Source organism: Camelus ferus, chromosome 12 (assembly GCF_009834535.1).
Source record: "Camelus ferus isolate YT-003-E chromosome 12, BCGSAC_Cfer_1.0, whole genome shotgun sequence".
Lineage (NCBI taxonomy): Eukaryota > Metazoa > Chordata > Mammalia > Artiodactyla > Camelidae > Camelus > Camelus ferus.
In genome coordinates, this window is record NC_045707.1 from 3,645,976 (window position 1) to 3,664,426 (window position 18,451).

Below are 18,451 nucleotides of genomic sequence, written 5' to 3' on the forward strand. Positions count from 1 at the left end.
GGGTCTTGGGGGTAGTGATCGTGTTGATTGCCTCCCCAGGCAAGAGGAGCAAAGGATCAAGGAATGGGTGGAGAGCGCTGTGCAAATAAAATTATTTCATCATCGTGCCTTTGGATTCATCCAGTCCTTATTTTTAGACACGCAGGGACCTGGGGTCGGGGGAACGACATGTCTCTGGGAGTGCAGTGTGGTACAACATCTGGGACCTCAGGCTGTCCATATGGATGCTTATTTTCCCATTCAGACCTTAGTGGAAACCAGAAGAATTTTCTTTGAAAATAACCAAAACAAACCCACCAGAATGTTGTGTTTTCAAATCAGGAAGCTTCGGGGTAACTGACATCATCCAAATAAGAAGGTTGACCTTTTGAACTAACCTGGCCCTCCCTGGCTTCTCTTCCCTGCCTGTGCCACCAAGATAAGCCCGGGAGAAGTCATCCTATACCGACACCGAGGCTAAGGACTTCCCCTCCCCCTTCCCTATCATTTGGATTAATCCATCCCTTGGTGTAGGGGGAACCCGTTAATTTCCTTGGCCTCAAAGACTCCAAAGTCCAGTAGGAGCTCTTTCCCCGAGACGTCCCAGTCACGACCAGTCCCCCCATCTAAACCCTCCAACCATTCCCCCTTCCCCTCCTCAACAGCGGGTGTCTGCAAACAGCTCCGGGACCCTACCCTAATAGAGAGATGCCTTCATCATTCTGACCAGCTATAAACCCCTACTACCAGGGTATTGTTTAAATGAAGAGTGACGGGCCTCTTTGATTAGGGAATAAAAGCGGGTTTGTTGTGAGAGGGAGCTCAGAGCGCCAGCATCCCAGAATCTTAACCCAGGGCCCCTGCCAAGTGGTACCCTGCACGTGAGTAGCTCTGTCACAGACAAGGGGTCCCAGGAACTCTGGGGTCCCATCTGCTAGCCTCTGGACCCTAAAGCCTCTCTGAGCCCCCAAGACTCCCTACAGACGGTCGGGCCCCTTGTTTTCCTCATCTATACCTGCCAAGCAACACTGAAAAAGATGTATACATTTTAACAAAGACCTTGCATCTTCCCAGCAAAATGGCCGTGGTCCTGGCCTCGGCTCCCTGAACAACTCACACTTTCGGAGGATTAGTCACGACTCAAGGAACGCGACCCCATCCTAGATCCCCTTCCTTAGAGCCCCTTTTCCCCAAGCTCCCAAAGCTCTCAGGGCTTCTCCTCATCCCAGGGGCCCCCAAGACAGTAGTTAGAGCCTGCGGGGCAGCTCCTTCATTGAGGACGGCCCCCCTCATTGCCTTCAAGGAGCCCTGGGAGAGGGACTGGACCCCCCAGGCTGGGCCCTAGAGGTAGGGGCAGCGAGCTCTGCCTCTGATACCCTAAAACTCCTAGGCTGAGGGAGGACTATAAATGAATTCCCGGTTACGATATATGGGGGATGTGGGGGGTCTTTTAAGAGAGGAGGCGACTCGCGAGACCTCTCCTCATTCCCTCAGGGGACCCAGGCAGCATTCGGGGTTCGGCCTCAGGCGAGAACCTCAACAAAGAGGTCAGGGGGCGCGATGGGGGAGAGAAGACAGAAGAGGGGGAAGGGACAAAGTTTCAACGTGCCCTTCCAACTCTTCCAGGGAAAGTTTGCTCAGGGGCCTCATGGACAGAGAGAGGGTAGAGGTACGGGGGGCCCGGTGGTGGGATGACCCCCAAGAGGTGATCGGACCCCGGGGGAGCGACCCCTCCCCCCTGTCCCGGCTCGGCCCGGCTGGGAGTCGCCCGGCTCGGGGCCGCGTGTGTTAGTTGGGGCCGCTTTCCGGCCTCTCCGCCGGGCTGGGGGGACCCGCCGCGGGCCAGGAGCGGGGTCCCCGGTAGCCCCAGGGGGGAGCTTTGCTACGAGGGGTTTCCCGCACCCGGGCTCCACGGCCCCGCGGAGCCAGCCCCCCGCAAAGGGGAAATGTGCCGGCGCGCCAGCGGTCCTCGGCTCCGTTTGGGGCGCGTGGCGGGCGCGGGGAGCGGCGGCCGGGTCGGCGGGGCGCCCGGCGGGAGAGCCCAGGGAGCCAGGCAGCGGCCCCGGGCGGCGGCGGGGGGCGGGAAGGCCGGGGCTCGGGGGAAAGGTCGGATTTGCTCGGCGGAAGAAACACAGATGGCGGCGGCGCGGCGCCATTCCGGGCCGGGAGCAGGCAGCCAGCAGCCCTGTCCTCACCGCGGTCCGCCCGCCGCCGCTAAATACCCGGATGCGCCGCCCGAGCGCCAGACGCGGAGCTGGGAAAAGGGAGGCAGAGGAGGCGGAGGCGGAGGCAGAGCCGGGCGCCGAGGACGACCGACAGACCAGCGGGGCTGGGCCACGCAGACCCGGCCCAGCGAGTTTCCCTGCGACCCGAGCCAGGTCCCCGAAAGCCAGCCTCCGGACTGGCCTGGGAGTCAAGGGCGCCAGAGCAGATCCCGAATCAGGCTTTCCTCGGCTTCCGACGAGGGCTGGCCCTTTGGAAGGCGCCTTCTTCAACGGCAGGACCAGTCAGGCCACCATGACCGAGAACTCCACGTCCACTCCTGCGGCCAAGCCCAAGCGGGCCAAGGCCTCCAAGAAGTCCACAGACCACCCCAAGTATTCAGACATGATCGTGGCTGCCATCCAGGCGGAGAAGAACCGCGCTGGCTCCTCGCGCCAGTCCATCCAGAAGTACATCAAGAGCCACTACAAGGTGGGTGAGAACGCTGACTCCCAAATCAAGTTGTCCATCAAGCGCTTGGTCACCACTGGAGTCCTCAAGCAGACCAAAGGGGTGGGTGCCTCAGGGTCTTTCCGTCTGGCCAAGAGCGATGAGCCCAAGAGGTCAGTGGCCTTCAAGAAGACGAAGAAGGAAGTCAAGAAGGTGGCCACGCCAAAGAAGGCAGCCAAGCCCAAGAAGGCCGCCTCCAAAGCCCCAAGCAAGAAGCCCAAAGCTACTCCAGTCAAGAAGGCCAAGAAGAAGCCAGCTGCCACGCCCAAGAAAACCAAAAAACCCAAGACTGTCAAAGCCAAGCCAGTCAAGGCTTCCAAGCCTAAGAAGGCGAAACCAGTGAAGCCCAAAGCTAAGTCCAGTGCCAAGAGGGCCGGCAAGAAGAAGTGACAATGAGGCTTTTCTTGTGGACACTCCTGCCTGTCTCCTATTTTCTGTAAATACTTTTCTCCTTTCTTTTCTCTTGATCCTCATCTGCAGCCTGTTGCCCCTTTCTATTCTGACTTTATGAAGAGACAATTTGGATTCCTCAGAAATTAGGAAATAGTTCTTTTTTCTTTAACCAATCATGCAAGGACAGCAACAAGAGATCTTATCTCTGTAAAGATGAGAATGTACCTATTTTGTTTTGTTAATTTGTTATTAATCTACTTATGAGTTTGAGGATTTGGGTGGGTTTGTGTGTTTTGTTTAATTGGATGGTTGGTTCACTCTGAAGGTAAAAGTCGGGGAAGAATGGGCAAGGCAGCTTGTTGTGGCTAGGTGCAAGGGAGCCCAGGAATTGTGAGGTTTGTAGGGGTACCTATGAGGCAAGTGAGCTTTAAGTTGAACACCCCTTGTGAGAGTTTCAGAACCTTGGCGTAGAGAAGAGGGGTAGCAGCAGCTGGATGGCAAAGGAGGGAGGTGGGAAAAAACCTTCTTTGGACTGACTTCCACCTCCCAGTGGTGAGCAGTGGGGCATCCAAATCCAGTTTCCTTCTCACTTCAGTCAGTCTGCCCCTGTGGCCTCCCTTTTGTCCTAGGGAAGGGGAGGGGGTCCAAGTTACAGCTGGCCCAAGAAGCTGTGGCTTCTCTGTCAGTTGGAAACTAGCCATTGGGGAATCTCGGGCTTTGAAAAGTCTCCTGTTAAAGGGCAGTGGAAACTTTGGGGGGAGGGTGGGGAGTCAGTCAGCCAAGTGCCTCAGTGTGCCCTCTTGAAACTTGGGTTTTTCCACACAATTGGATTGTATCCTAGGAGGACTTTCTTTCCTTCCCCCCCTTATTTTTGGTGCCTCCTGTACAGAGGTGGCTCTGCTTGGTGGTCTGGTGGGGCTCCAGCCCTGCCACCCGCCACTTAAAAACCTCCCGACCTCTATACTCCTGAGTCTTTTGTAAGTAGTTGTAGATGGGGAAGGAGGGTGGGGGCGGGGAGTGGACAGTAAGACATACTTCAGTCGACTTTGAATTGCTAAGTAGTTTTACAGAGCTAGCTAGGTCTGTGTGTATGTTTGTGCATATGTATATATACATATCTAGGGCTAGTACTTACTTTTCACACCCGGGAGCTGGGAGAAAAAAACCTGTACAGTCTTTTCCCTTTTTTTTTTTTTTTTTTAATAAAATAGGAAAACGCTCATTTGCGCCCCCCCTCCCCTTTATTTTTAAACAAGTGTTATTTGTGCCGGGAAGAATTTGCTGTCTTTGTAATTTTAAAACTTTAAAATAAAATTGGAAAAGGAAAAAAAAAACCTGAGCGGTGAGTTTTTCCTCACTTATAAGATTGAAGGAAAATGTGGAGCAAGTGAATGGGCGCGCAGTGGGGGAAATCTGGGGGCGTTTGCACCTGAGAACGGGAGGATGCCAAGAGCTCGCCAGAACCCCGGAAACCCTAGGGTTGGAGCGTACGGAACGTACCTCAGCCTCCTACTAGGCGGCTGCCTAGAAAGGAGTCCAGGAGCCCAGAGGGCATACCCTTCCCTTCGGAGAGGTGTTTGTAGGCATGGCCTGGGAATGGGAGGTGGGGGAGTCTGATGGGCTGGGCCTTGACGAGCCTTCCTATGTCGGGTCGCCTCCCCTTCCCCCACACGGAGAGTTCCAGTCTCAATTTACAGATCAATCCACTTTCGTCCTCTGCGGATCCCGCCAGGCCCCGCCCGCCCATCCCTGGGTCCGCCTACCCTGCTCCTTTAGCTGGGACCCCTCTCCCTCCGATTGGCTGTCAGAGCCCGGCCCCCGCCACGTGATCAGGTCCCGGCCGCACTGCGCACGGTCCAGAGCGGGTTCGGGAGAGATGGGGCCTACGTGGGCTGGCCGCGTCCTCCGCGCTGCGCTCTCCCAGGCCCCCCGCGGCCGCCGCGCGCAGTCCGCGCTGGCTCAGCTGCGTGGCATTCTGGAGGAGGAGCTGGAAGGCATCCGCGGGGCTGGTACCTGGAAAAGCGAGCGAGTCATCACGTCCCGTCAGGGGCCGCGCATCCACGTGGACGGCGTCTCCGGAGGTAACTCCCCATCCTGGGAATCGTCAGACCTGACCGGGTGTTCAAGGGTCATTCTGAGGCATGCGCTGGAATTGAGGTCCTGGAGGCAGTGGGCTGGCGGGAGCAGCTGCACACGTAGCCACTGGACCCTTTCCCATCTATCAGGCAGACTTGCCGACTTCCCACAGTTAACTCTAACCTGGTTAGACTCGTTTCCACGGAGGGAGGTAATTTGCCCTTGAAGACTTTTTTGGCTCAACGAACAGGGCTGGATCGAAACCCAACTCTGAGAACGTGAGAGAAAAATAGAGAGACACGCAGCTGGCTCCCACCATATGGCTTCAAGGAAGGGTGGTGGGAAGGCAGCAGCAAGAAATCCTGCATTTCTGGAGTTGCTGCTTTGTTCAGGCTTCTACTAATTGCTGCATGTGGAGTCCTACAAACCCCGGAACGTAGGAGTGACTAATCCCATTTGCAGAGAAGCCGAGGCTCAGAGATGTGAAGTGGCTTGCCCGAGAGTCTCCACCTAGCTGGAGGCAGAGCCAGACTTTGGTCTAGTTCTTCCGGCGTATTGGAGCTGGAAGGTCAGCCAACTGTCTGTAGATGCCAACTCTCTGGCCAAAATCACAGTGAGCAAGGCACTTGAGGGCTGCTGCAGAAGTCACGTTATGAACTGGCCTACCAGGCCTCCCTGTTTCTGTCTCACTGCCCATGTTGTCTGTGCCAGGCCCCAGGTGGGTGCTGGTTACAAACGGCCCCCAAACCTGCCTTCTACCCAGGACATAAGCATAGAGGCCTCAGTGCAGCTGTGCTCATTTGTAAAACAGAGGTGCCAGGAAGTCCCTACCTTCCCCCAGGGAGCTTGGAGCAGATCAGAAGATGGGAAATTGAGAAGAAACCCAGATTCTCATCCTGTTTTTGCCTCTTCCAAGCTGAGTAAACTTCTAGATCCTTAGTTTCCTCTTCAGGTTAGCTGTGTTAACTTTGGGCTTTAGAACTCGGGTTAAGGTCTCAGAGGCTGGGCATGCAGTTCTGTACCAAGCAGCAAAGTCAACTGTGTGGAGTCTGGGGACCAGGGTGGGTCTCTGGCCTAGCCCTGTTCTTTTACCCACGAGGAAACCAGGGCACAAATGAGGAGTTGCTGGTGGTCTTCAGTGACATGAGAAGTCAGTGTGGCAGGGCTGGGTTCCTCTTTGGGTGAAGTGTGATGCAAAGTCAGAGTTTAAACTTATCTTCAAGGCTCTGCTCTGAATCCTTCCCTGACCCTCCCCCTCCTGTAGCTGTTGGATTCGGTGCTTCCTAGGGGCTCTCGGCTCCCCATCGTGGCTTCTGCCCCAGAATGGATCATATTGTGTGGTTGTTGCCTTTCCAAGGATGAATCCAAATTCATTTCCTCTCTGAGTCCCCAGGGCCTGGCACTGACACCTTTCCAAGCCCTTCTTTGCCTTGAGCTGCTGTGTCTGTCCCCTGTCCTCCACCTCAGGAATCCTTAACTTCTGTGCCAACAACTACCTGGGCCTGAGCAGTCACCCGGAGGTGATCCAGGCAGGTCTGCAGGCCCTGAAGGAGTTTGGAGCCGGCCTTAGCTCTGTCCGCTTCATCTGTGGGACCCAGGTACACGTGGGTGTGTCCAGGCCAGTGGGAGTGGGGGCAGTGTGAGAAGGGGGATGGTCTCCCAGCTTTGGGCACTGACCCCAGATGTCGCTTCCACAGTCACCAGGGCTAGCTTAGCCAGATCAGCCATCCCAGAACTCTGGCCCCACTCTTAACCCCAGAGTGGTCCACCAGAAAGGGTGGGTTCAGGCTTCTATTTTGCTCTGGAGCCTTGGGCAGGAAACTTTACCTCTCTGAACATCCATTTCCCCCCTTGCAGAACAGAGCTCCTTCTCCTGTTACTCTTCGGGAAAGGAAGAATAGAAGGCAGGGATTGAGATGGAGGGTTCTGGAGATATTCAGCCTGAGCTTGGTTCCCAACACCACCATTTATTGGCTCTGTTACTGTGGGCAAGTGTCTTAACTTCTCTGTGCCTTAATGCCTTCATTGGTAAAGTGGGGATAATAGTACTTGATCAGATTATCCCAAATGAGAGAGTTAAATTAAAGAGTGAATACATGGAAAGATGGTTTCGAGCAGTGCCTAGCACATAGTAGTGCTCAATGAATGTTGGTTATTAATTTTATTTTGTAAATTTCATAAAAATGAACTTTTATAAACATGAAACTATAGCTTACTGTGTATCAGGTGCTGTTTTAAGAACATTATGAATATTAATTCATTAATGCTAATAATCCCAAGTGATAAATGCTATTCTTATCCTTGTTATAGAGATGAAGGCACTGAGGCTCAGAGAAGTTAAATGACTGGCCCAAGGGCACACAGCCTATTGTGGTAGAATTTGAACCCAGATGGTCTGATTCAAGAGTGGGTGCTTTTGATTCCCTGTAATTATTTTTATCTGTCCTCTTAGAAAAGTGAAGGTGAAAGTGAATGTCAGAGGCAGAACTCCTGACTCCCAGCCAGGGTACTTTAGACCGGACAGCTTTCAAATCTAAGAATTTGAGCCTCCTCCCCGCCCCCTAAAAAACATGTGAGACCCAAGTGAACCTAGAGTTACTTTTGTAATCTTCTTTGCCGTTAAGCAACCGAAAAAGGAACTCAGTGTGCTATCAGGAAGACATTAGCACCCATAATTCTACCATCAGACTCCCATTGTGAAATGAAGACCCAACCCAGAAGGGGCACCTAGTAGGCCCCTAATTCCTCAGTAGGAACCATCTGCCAGATTCTTGTTGGCTCTGGTGAACCCTTGCTCTGGTGGTGCAAAAAACAAGGAAGAGGATCTATTTGTGGCCCTAAGCCTGTCCCCATGACTTGTCCCAAGTGGCCCCATAGGCATTAACACCTGTTTCACTTGCTTACTTCAGAGTATCCACAAGGATCTAGAAGCAAAGATAGCCCGCTTCCACCAGCGGGAGGATGCCATCCTGTATCCCAGCTGTTTTGATGCCAATGCTGGCCTCTTTGAGGTATGTGAGGCCACGGGTGGGAGCTGGTGAGGACTGCCCGGCTGTGGAAGGCTTGGGAGTGAGCAGTCAGGAGAACTGGGCAGGATGTCAGTGCCATGCCTAGAGGCCCCAATGCCCACTTCTTCTGGAGGTTAAGTTAGGGCCAGCAGGTCTCCAGGAGGAATCCTGGGACTTACAAAGAGGTCAGCTTCCAGGGCATTTGCAGGGTAACCTATATCAGCTGAAAGGCTGAGACACTATTAGGGGCCAGGCATTCACCAGACATGTTCTCACCTGCTTTCACTAGAGCAAGGCCCCTGGTTCAGCCCAGTCCTGTGGCTCTGGGGACCCAGACAGAGGCAGAGGGCTCCTTGCCTCCCTGCCCAGAAGAATGCCCTGGGAGGCAGTGAAATATTGATTCGGGGCAGTCCTGAGGAATAAGGGAGAAGCCCAAGGTGGTTGGGTGATGGCTCTACTCTTAATGCCTTCCTCCAGGCCCTGCTGACCCCACAGGATGCAGTCCTGTCGGATGAGCTGAACCATGCCTCCATCATTGATGGCATCCGTCTGTGCAAGGCCCACAAGTACCGCTACCGCCACCTGGATATGGCTGATCTGGAGGCCAAGCTGCAGGAGGCCCAGGTGGGGCAAGGCCTAGTGGTTCTAGGGACAAGGACTGGGCTTATCCCCAGCCTCCCCTCAGTGAAGGAAGCAAGGCTTGCAGAGGCCGACTCCTCACAGGCAAACAGCCTGAAAGTTCGAAACAGTCATGATTTGAACCCAGATCCTCAGACCCAAAGCTTTATTCCATTACACAATGCTGCCATGAGTTTTAGTAAGCACCTTATATGTGGCAGGCCCCTGCTAGGCGTAAGGGTGGGATGAGCTTATGGACAGAACTGGCCCCACTCCACCCTGTCCTCTGGGAGGGGAGACTGAGAGCATTCTCACCGCCCAGTGCAGTGTGGCTCCAGACTGCCCTGGAAGAGAAGGATAAGGCTCTGAGAGGCCCAGAATGGGGAGAGGATGTACCAGCCCCAGCACGGTGGTGGCTATGTGCTCACCTCTGTGCTGGGCACTGGGCAGCCCGAGCCCTTATAGCCCCGAGCAGCACAGAGAGTGGATGGTTTGGCCCAGTTTGTGATTCCAGCCACCACCTGTCTGTGTCTTCCCTGCAGAAGCATCGGCTGCGTCTGGTGGCCACTGATGGGGCCTTTTCCATGGACGGTGACATCGCGCCCCTACAGGAGATCTGCCACCTTGCCTCTCAATATGGTGCCTTGGTCTTTGTGGATGAATGCCACGCCACTGGCTTCTTGGGGGCCACAGGACGGTGGGAACACACGGCACCTGAGACCTTGGGTTGGACTTCTAAGGGTGGGTGGGAAACCCGGAGGCCAGCCCCCAAGCCCAACCCATGATTTTGGGCGCTCAGGTGGCCAGTGGTGGAAGTGGCAGCTTCCCTTGCAGGGGCACGGATGAGCTACTGGGCGTGATGGACCAGGTCACCATTATCAACTCCACACTGGGGAAGGCTCTGGGCGGAGCATCAGGTGCCTGCAGGCTCTTGGGCCCCTGGGCTCCCCTTACCCCCATGCAGGGCCCTGGAGGGGTCCCAGGGAAGGTGGCGGGGAGACCAGGGGCTGCAGGGAAGAAGACAGCATGGACTATGCTGTCAGGAGGGGCCTGGGGGGAGGCTCTGGCTCCTGGCCTGACTGCCACCAACCACCCCTGTCCCCACCTTTGCCCTTGTTCTCAGGGGGCTACACGACAGGGCCCAGGGCCCTGGTGTCCCTGCTACGGCAGCGTGCCCGGCCCTACCTCTTCTCCAACAGCCTGCCACCTGCTGTTGTCGGCTCTGCCTCCAAGGCCCTGGACCTGCTCATGGAGAGCAATGCCATTGTCCAGTCTATGGCGGCCAAGACCCAGCGGTGCGGTCCCTGGCGGGGTGGGGCAGGCTGGGGCGGAGGAGCTGGTGAGGGTCTGCCTCTTTGCCTGCGCTGGCCAGTGGCTGCCTGTGTATGGGTTCTGTCTCTGTCCACAGCATGTCCCCAGTGGGTTGCATGGGGACTCAGCTCTCTTAGCCGAGGGCTGCCTACTTGCCACCTCCCTCTTCCCTCTATCTGTCTCTGCCTCTTCTTTCCATTTCCTGGTGCATTTCTCTGCCAATGACCCTGTGTCTCCCCCTCTGCAATCCTGTCTTTTGCCTCCCTTTTTGGTCTGCCCGTTCCTCTGCCTGGCTCCCCATCTGCCTCTCAGGGTCTGCATCTCTGTTTTTGTTGGTCCCTCCTGCAGACTTGGCCACAAACCTTGGGTCACATGCCCATCAGAGCTGGTATGACTGCTCCACAGCCCCCTAGCTCCCTGTGACACCCAGCTTGTGCCCACAGATTCCGCAGTAAGATGGAGGCTGCTGGCTTCACCATCTCGGGAGCCAATCACCCCATCTGCCCTGTGATGCTGGGTGACGCTCGGCTGGCCTCTTGCATGGCGGATGACATGCTAAAGAGAGGTGAGAGGGCCGGGATGTGAGGGGCCAAAAAAAAAGACAGAACCCCTAGACTGTGACTACCCTCCTTCCCCCCACCCTCCTACCCCTGTTAGACCAGCTGTCTGTCCGAGCCGAAAACCGCAGGCCATGAGGCATGTCTGAGAGACCTTGGGCAGCTCCCTTTCCCTCTGTGGCCCTCAGAAAAAAAGTAGGAGATGTTAGTCATGCCCCAAAGCCTGTCGGGCTCTGGTGAGCCCCGGATTGGCCCTCTCTCCCCACCCAGGCATCTTTGTCATCGGGTTCAGCTACCCCGTGGTCCCCAAGGGTAAGGCCCGGATCCGGGTACAGATCTCTGCGGTGCACAGCGAGGAGGACATCGACCGCTGCGTGGAGGCCTTCGTGGAGGTGGGGCGGCTGCACGGGGCACTGCCTTGAGTCCTGGGCAGTGACAAGTGGAGCCAAGGGCTCCGCAGTGACAAAGGGGGCCTCTTTGTGACAAAGAGGCTCTGACAAAGTCCTGGGGCCAGGCTGGGGTGAGCCTGTACTTGTGGCCATGAGTGTGAAGCAACAGTGTGGAAACGGGCTATGACGTGTTGGTCTGCTTTATTCTCTCGGAGCAGACCCTGTCCTGTGGCTGGTGGAAGAATCAGTCAGGAGCTGGGGCAGTAGAGGCAGGGGCCCCCATTGGGCTCAGTTGGATTCTGTGCTGCTGTAGAGGGCAGCCGAGGAGCAGCCCTGCAGGCCCCTTCCCACACCCTCCCCCCCAACTCTGCAGCCTCCAGAGTCTAGCCTTGGTGAACACCTCGTCCTCTGCTCCCCATCCAAAGGATGGCCCACAGCTGCCCAGATGAGAAGGGGCTGGGCACCCAAACCCATGTTTGAGAGAAGCAAAGGATTGAGCCCTAAAGGAGAGAATGTCACTTCTGGAGAGTCCCCTGACAGCTTGGAACCATGTGTTCTTGCCCACTTTGTCCCTGCCTCTGTGGCCTTGGGACAGACCCCATCCCCTGCATGTGCCTCTGTTTACCCCGCTGTGCCAAGAGTAGATGTTACGTTGGTACCTGGGGCCCTTCCATCTCTGTCTTCCCCAGACCTACTGGCCTGATGATCGGCCAACAGGGGGCGCAGCGAGCTCAGGCTCTGGCTGTTATGGCCCTGACGCGCCCCGCACCCGCATCCTTTCCCCCAACCTCCCCACCCTGACTTCTGGCCTTGGGCTGAGTGGTTTGTATGCTGCCCTGCAGGCAAGACCAGGAGGGCTGATTTGCTGCTGCCAAGGCGTCATCCCACGCTGGTTCCCCAGCAACAGCTCACTGCTCCCCTGCTGGAGATGACGATCCCCTTCCCACAGTCGTGGGCCCTGGCTCTTCTCTCTCCATTGCCCTCCCCATTCAGCCTTAGGGGCACCTGGTGTTTTAAGTCACAGCAGCTCCAGCCTCAGTGTGGTGCGGCCTTGGGAAGCTCGTAGTTTGCTGGGGATGGGGCAGGGAGGATGGGAAGGCCCTTCTTCATTAACAGCAGGGAACTGGGACCATGTCTCTGCCGTCCCACACCCCTAGCGCTCCCCTCAGCCCCTCAGCTGGATGTCTAGGGATGGGCAATCTGGGCGAGCTCTGGCCCAGTCTGGCAGGATCCTAATGCTGGGATTCTGAGAATCATAGTCTGTGATCCTGAGAAGCTTAAGGCTGGGTCCAGGATTCTGGGGTAATGGGGGATGCAGCCCCAGGAAAGGGGGCTGCTATGGCCACATCAGGGGCATGAACACTTACATGCTGCCCCCACCACAAGCTAGGGCACCTGGCACCAGGTGCACTGCTGCAGGAGCAAGTGCACACAGCCTGGTGCCAGCCCCCGGCCAAGCCAGCAGCTTTACGTGCATGGTCTGCCCAGGCCGGCGGTCCTAGCGGGCAGCCACAAGCAGCTGCAGGGTAACAAGGCGGCATGAGGCAAAGCCCACCAGCCAGTGGCACAAAGGGGGTGCCACCACCTTCTGCAGCTCCCGGGCACCACCACTGGCATTGTGCTTCCCGGGGGACAGCTTGGGCAGCGGTAGCGCCATGACACCGTGGACCAGCCTAAGGAGTCGTTGGAAGTGCCAGCAGGTGCGGCGGCAGCTCTGGGCGCACATGCTTGGTTTGGGCACGTACTGGTCATCGCCAGAGGCCAAGACAGGCTATAGGGCCGAGGGCCAGCTGCCGACAAGCCACACTTCCATATCCTGCAGGTTCCAGGTCGCCAGGGACCACTCCCAGGGTGCACCATCTGTCCTCTACATTGGGTGAAGGGTTCAAGGCCACAGCTGCCAGGAGCAGCAGTTGGAGCAAGGGGAGGAGTGGTTGGGCTCCCTGGGATTGGGCCATGGCGAGGCACCCTTCCTGCCTGCCCCACAGGAGGGCTCTCTGGTTTCTCACCGTCTTCCCTCCCTCCTTTCCTCCCCTGCTATCATATCAGCAGCTCAGCCTTGTTGCTGGGAGCTCTTTGCCCTGGTACTGCCCTAGTGCACCCAGAGCCCAGCCTCAGGCAAGGAGGGGCATGGCAGGCTGGGGGCTCCCAAGGGGAGGGAGGACAGTGTGTCAGGGATCTCAGGCTTTCAGGGTTCAGCCATGCCACATGCATGAGTCCAGACTTCCTCAGAGTCTAACAGTGCATTACTTTCATACAGGGTGGTTGTGGACCTCCAACTGAATGACTCCAAAATCCTCCCGTGCTAAGTCCAGAATCCTACAGTTCTGCCCTTGTAGATCATACAATTCTACAATTCTAATTCCTTAATTCTGACAGCTCTGAATTCAGGTTTGGAGAATCTAGGTATGATTCCTAATATCTTCAATTCAATGAGTCCTCTCTGTTTCCAAAAATTCGGGGGTGCTCTGCATCTGGAATGGGTGACATCAGGCTTTAGAGAAGCCATGAAAATCCCAGGGGCTTACAGGAAGCCAGTTCTGAAGAGTCTGTTCCCAGCGTCTCAGGCCTTGATTACAGGTCCTGGCTTCATCAGCATCCCCTCACAGACATCCCCTTGACATTTACCCACCCTCTCAGCTTCTGTAGGGTGCCTACCACCTCTGGTCTCCCCTAATTCATTGCAGACTGCCTTCTGCCCCCAATCCACTTATCTAGTTTACCAACAACCACCTTGTTGCTACATCCAATGCACCTTCCCCCCCCCCAGGGCATAGCCTCTAACCCTCTGGAAGCATTTGGCTTTGTGGTCTACTCCTCCAGGAGATCCAGATCAGAACCCCATGACTGAGTCGTACAGCTGTTCACCAAGACCTAGTAACTTCTTTGGCTCTTGCCTGGACAAAAGGCTCCTAAATGATCACTCATTAAATGTCTCCCCCTCTGTCCATCCTTTAACCCCGGGCTATAATAAACTCATTACAAAATAAATGGGGAGGTCCTGTCCCTGCTCTAGAACCTCCTCTAGTTCCCCATTGCCCTCAGGCTAAAGCCAGACTCTTTGGACAGGCACATAAACTTTCCAGTCTTCAGGCAGACTGAACCCTGAGAACAGGCTTAGGGAAGCTGATGGGTCTGGAGATTTCTCAGGGCCAGGAGGAGGAGTCCTATCTAAAGTCTGCAGAAAAGGGAATCGTATTCTGGTTTCCTAGCATAGGACACCCCACTCAAGACTAGGACTCCTTTCTGAGCTTGGAATCGGGTCCTCCTTGGAGCAGGGATGGGAGTCATCAGTCAGGACCACAGGAGGTGAGAGTGATAGGAAAGGACTGGGGCCTGGGCACGGAGGGGTTAACTACAAAGCGAATCTAGGAGAGCGAGAACAATGGGTTACTCACTGCAGAAAGAGGCAGGAGCAAAGCAGAGAGGCAGAGGAGCCAGGCAGAAGAGCATGCCACTCAGGGGAAATCAGGATCTGAGGAGGAGGTGGCTACTTCGGAGGGAGTGCCCAAGTCCAGCTCGGCAGAGGAGGGGCCTTAAAGGAGAAGAGGGAGCAGTGGGAGTCAGACCTGTACCTGCAGGGAGGCACCAAGAGGAAGCCACTGAGCCAGGAGGCAGCTTCAGCCTGGCCAGTTCACCCAGGATCAAGCCCAGGGTTGAGGTGGGTGTTGCCTATCCTAGGCTTTGGGGGGCCTGCTGCATGCTGGGGGAGGGAGCACAGATTTCACCTTTCTTCCCTCCTCCCTGTCTGACCCCCTTGCCCTTAATTCATCCCACCACCCCAGAGGTCCAGGCGTGCAGGGGGACTCACGGGTGGTTTCTTATGTGGGACATGGGGTGGGGCAGGGGTGAGGGGTGAGCACAGATGCACGCGCGCACACACACGCACACACACACACAGGCACACACGCAGGTTGTCAGGGGCACCACCTGTAAACAGTCTCCCAGATGCGTGCTTCAGCCTGGGAGTCAGGGTCCAGGGTGGCAACAGCCCCAGATCTGCCACTCGTCATATTAGACTCCTGTGTCCCTCTCTGAGCCTCAACTTCCTCATGTGCCAATAGGGACCAGTGACCTATATGGTTTTCCCAGCTGTGCCACTGCCAGCTGTGCTCTCACTGGACTGGACTATCCAGTGACTCAGGGATGTCACCCAGGTTTGGCTAAATCTGACCCCTGTCCAAGAGTCTTCCTTGTGTTTCAGATCCCCATTGAAAAGTAAGGAAAATACACCAGCTCCTGGGGTGACAGCTGCCCCTCCCCCCACCCGCCATGTCCTCACCCCACTTTGCCTGCCTTTACCTGCATCACTGGTTAGAAGTGTCTACCAACTACCTCATCAGTCTTTCGTGCCCTGGGCTATGGAAGTTTTCCCTAGGAAACTGAGAAGCCCACTTCAGACACCAATATGACTCTGCCAGGAGCTGACACAGTGGGTCTCAGTGATAACTGTCCCCCCACTCCTATCCCCATCCCCCACAAACTTCCAGCCCAGGAGACCTGTCCAGGACCAGAGTAGGGGACTAGACACCTGAGTCAAGTGACCAGAGCATGGGGGCTCCTGCCTGAGGACTCCAGTTTCTCTTCCTCAGGTGCCCGACTGACGGGGAGATGGCTGATGCCCAGAACATTTCGCTAGACAGCACGGGGAGTATAGCGGCTGTGGCTGTGCCTGTGGTCTTTGCCCTCATCTTCCTGCTGGGCACAGTGGGCAATGGGCTGGTGCTGGCGGTGCTGCTGCAGCCCGGCCCGAGTGCCTGGCAGGAGCCTGGCAGCACTACAGATCTGTTCATCCTCAACCTGGCAGTGGCGGACCTCTGCTTCATCCTGTGCTGCGTGCCTTTTCAGGCCGCCATCTACACGCTGGACGCCTGGCTTTTTGGGGCCCTCGTTTGTAAGGCTGTGCACCTGCTCATCTACCTCACCATGTATGCCAGCAGCTTCACGCTGGCGGCTGTCTCAGTGGACAGGTGCGCTGTGCTGGGGACCTGGCTGGGACTGGGAGGGAAGACAGGAACAGATTCTCATTGGCCTTAGAAAGGAGAGAACGGAGGACCAAAAAGGGATGGGGGAGGGAGAAAAGGAATAGCTCTCTGGCCCCCACAAACCATTTTCTGGGCACCTGCAGGGCCTGCTTGAGGGGATCCTCCTGCCCTCCCCCTAACTCCATTGGGAGCTTTCCGAGGACATCTCCGTGTCCCCAGTGTCAGCACAGGGCCTGGCACAAAGTAGCTGCTCTGTAAGCGTGAAATGAATGGCAAAAGGAATACACGAATGAATTCATCAGATATTTTATTACTGCCCACAACTTGGCCCGGGTTGTAGTCAAACCTGCTTTCATGGCTTGAAACTTGGGGTCAAACCCAGGCTCATCCTCTAGCTGATGACCTCAGACTGGTCACTTCTCCTGAGCCTCGGGCCCAGCCCCGCTGGGTGCCAGGCGCGCCTCAGGGCTTTGCGCGCTAACTCCATCCACACAACCAGCCTGCAAGGCCGGGATCACCCCGGCCGTTCAGACGCAGCTGTCCAGGCGGCGGTCCACCAGTCCCGGAGCCGCGTCAACGTCGGGGCGCGGGTGCGGGCCGCCCACCAGCCCGTCGCGCTGACCCCGCGCCCGCCCGCAGGTACCTGGCCGTGCGACACCCGCTGCGCTCGCGCGCCCTGCGCACGCCGCGCAACGCACGCGCCGCCGTGGGCCTGGTCTGGCTGCTGGCGGCGCTCTTCTCGGCTCCCTACCTCAGCTACTACGGCACCGTGCGCTACGGCGCGCTGGAGCTCTGCGTGCCCGCCTGGGAGGACGCGCGCCGCCGCGCCCTCGACGTGGCCACCTTCGCCGCCGGCTACCTGCTGCCCGTGGCCGTGGTGAGCCTGGCCTACGGGCGCACGCTGCGCTTCCTGTGGGCGGCCGTGGGCCCCGCGAGCGCGGCGGCGGCCGAGGCCCGGCGCAGAGCCACGGGCCGCGCGGGGCGCGCCATGCTGGCGGTGGCCGCTCTCTACGCCCTCTGCTGGGGCCCGCACCACGCGCTCATCCTCTGCTTCTGGTACGGCCGCTTCGCCTTCAGCCCGGCCACCTACGCCTGCCGCCTGGCCTCGCACTGCCTCGCCTACGCCAACTCCTGCCTCAACCCGCTCGTCTACGCGCTCGCCTCGCGCCACTTCCGCGCGCGCCTCCGCGGCCTGTGGCCCTGCGGCCGCCGCCGCCCCCGCCCCTGCTGCCCCCCAGGCACCCGCCGCACCCGCCGTCGAGTCCGCCCGGCTTCCTGCGACCCCGCCGGCTGCCCCGGGGACGCCCGGCCTCGCGGGAGGTTGTCGGCGGCCGGCGACTGGGGCGGAGAGCCGGGTCAGGAGCCTGCCTGCGGCAGAGAGGCTGGAGGCGCCCTGCTTGTCCGAGGACCGGAATAAACCTTGCCCACCTCCACTCTGCTGGGTGTCCGTCAGTCTGTCATTCCCCTTTCCCACAGGGCAGGACGCTACTAGGGGATGGGGCTAAAGCCAGGAGCCCTCTGAGGTGCAGTGGCTGAGCTGGGGACACCCCTGGGCGGTAAAAATGGTTCAACCCAGCCAAGCGCAGGGCAGCCCCCAGACTCTGTCTCTGACCATAGCCAATCTAGCAGAAAGGAGGGTCGTCCCTCTGCCCATCCCTCCAACTCGGTCAGCATCTTGTAAGCCCTGTTTCGTCCATCACCCTTTACCAAGTCCCTTCTCCCTTTCAAGCCTTATCCTGAATAATACTAGCAGATAAAATAAATGTAGCAAATATTTATTAAGTATTTTGCAGTGCTACATTCTTCAATCTAATTATCAAAACAGCTTTGCAAGGTAGGCATAATTAGTTCTACCTTACAGATGTAGACTTCGGGAACCAGAGAGGTTTAGTGATTTGTCACACAGCTAGCCTATGGCAGAGGTTGGATTCAAACCCACTGGAGTTTAAGTTTTTCTTCTCAGTAGAACCTACTTCTCTGGGGCCTCTGCTCTCAGTTCCCATAGTTTCCACCGTTTTCTTGGTTCTTCCTGATTCTGCATCAGCCCTCTTCCCCAAACCTGGAGCTCCCCCATGCCTGACTGGAGGCCCTGGTAGCCTCAGAGGGCTCCCAGCCCCCTTCCTTAGGAGAGTTTTGTTCAGGTACTCAGGACAGTGGGTCCTGATGGGCTTCAAGAGGCCATCAAGTCTCTGGCTTAGGGGAGACACTGAGCCACACTCGGGCTGCAGCTGGCCCTTCAGCAGCCCTAACTACCCTGTGGCCCCCTCCTTACCTGTCCCTGCACACAGCTGGGGTAGGCTGTGGCTGTGAAACCTCCTAATTAACCAATAAATGAGTCTCGTTGGTTGTAGGGCCGCCCACTTCCCACCCTCCCTCCCTCCCCGTATGTCGATAATGTTTAATAGCTTCTGGCTGAGGCCTGA

At 57.0% G+C, this 18,451-nt stretch overlaps 3 protein-coding genes across 3 annotated transcripts; all 3 read left to right on the plus strand.

Annotated features, from left to right (window-relative positions):
• The first annotated feature begins 2,214 nt into the window (after positions 1-2,214).
• LOC102516487 (histone H1.0) lies at positions 2,215-4,418 on the plus strand. Its single transcript, XM_014550801.2, has one exon. It carries the CDS (start codon positions 2,497-2,499, stop codon positions 3,079-3,081), a length of 585 nt encoding a protein of 194 aa, XP_014406287.1. The 5' UTR covers positions 2,215-2,496; the 3' UTR covers positions 3,082-4,418.
• Positions 4,419-4,912: 494 nt separating this feature from the next.
• On the plus strand, positions 4,913-11,225 carry GCAT (glycine C-acetyltransferase). The gene is made up of 9 exons (XM_006174933.3): positions 4,913-5,165; positions 6,628-6,758; positions 8,070-8,171; positions 8,646-8,792; positions 9,329-9,483; positions 9,621-9,703; positions 9,910-10,081; positions 10,541-10,662; positions 10,925-11,225. The coding sequence occupies exons 1-9, from the start codon at positions 4,961-4,963 to the stop codon at positions 11,074-11,076; spliced, it is 1,269 nt and encodes a 422-aa protein (XP_006174995.3). The 5' UTR covers positions 4,913-4,960; the 3' UTR covers positions 11,077-11,225.
• Positions 11,226-11,348: 123 nt separating this feature from the next.
• Positions 11,349-17,461, plus strand: GALR3 (galanin receptor 3). Its single transcript, XM_032492206.1, has 3 exons — positions 11,349-14,704; positions 15,636-16,013; positions 16,668-17,461. Exons 2-3 carry the CDS (start codon positions 15,655-15,657, stop codon positions 17,443-17,445), a joined length of 1,137 nt encoding a protein of 378 aa, XP_032348097.1. The 5' UTR covers positions 11,349-14,704; positions 15,636-15,654; the 3' UTR covers positions 17,446-17,461.
• The last annotated feature ends 990 nt before the right edge of the window (positions 17,462-18,451 follow it).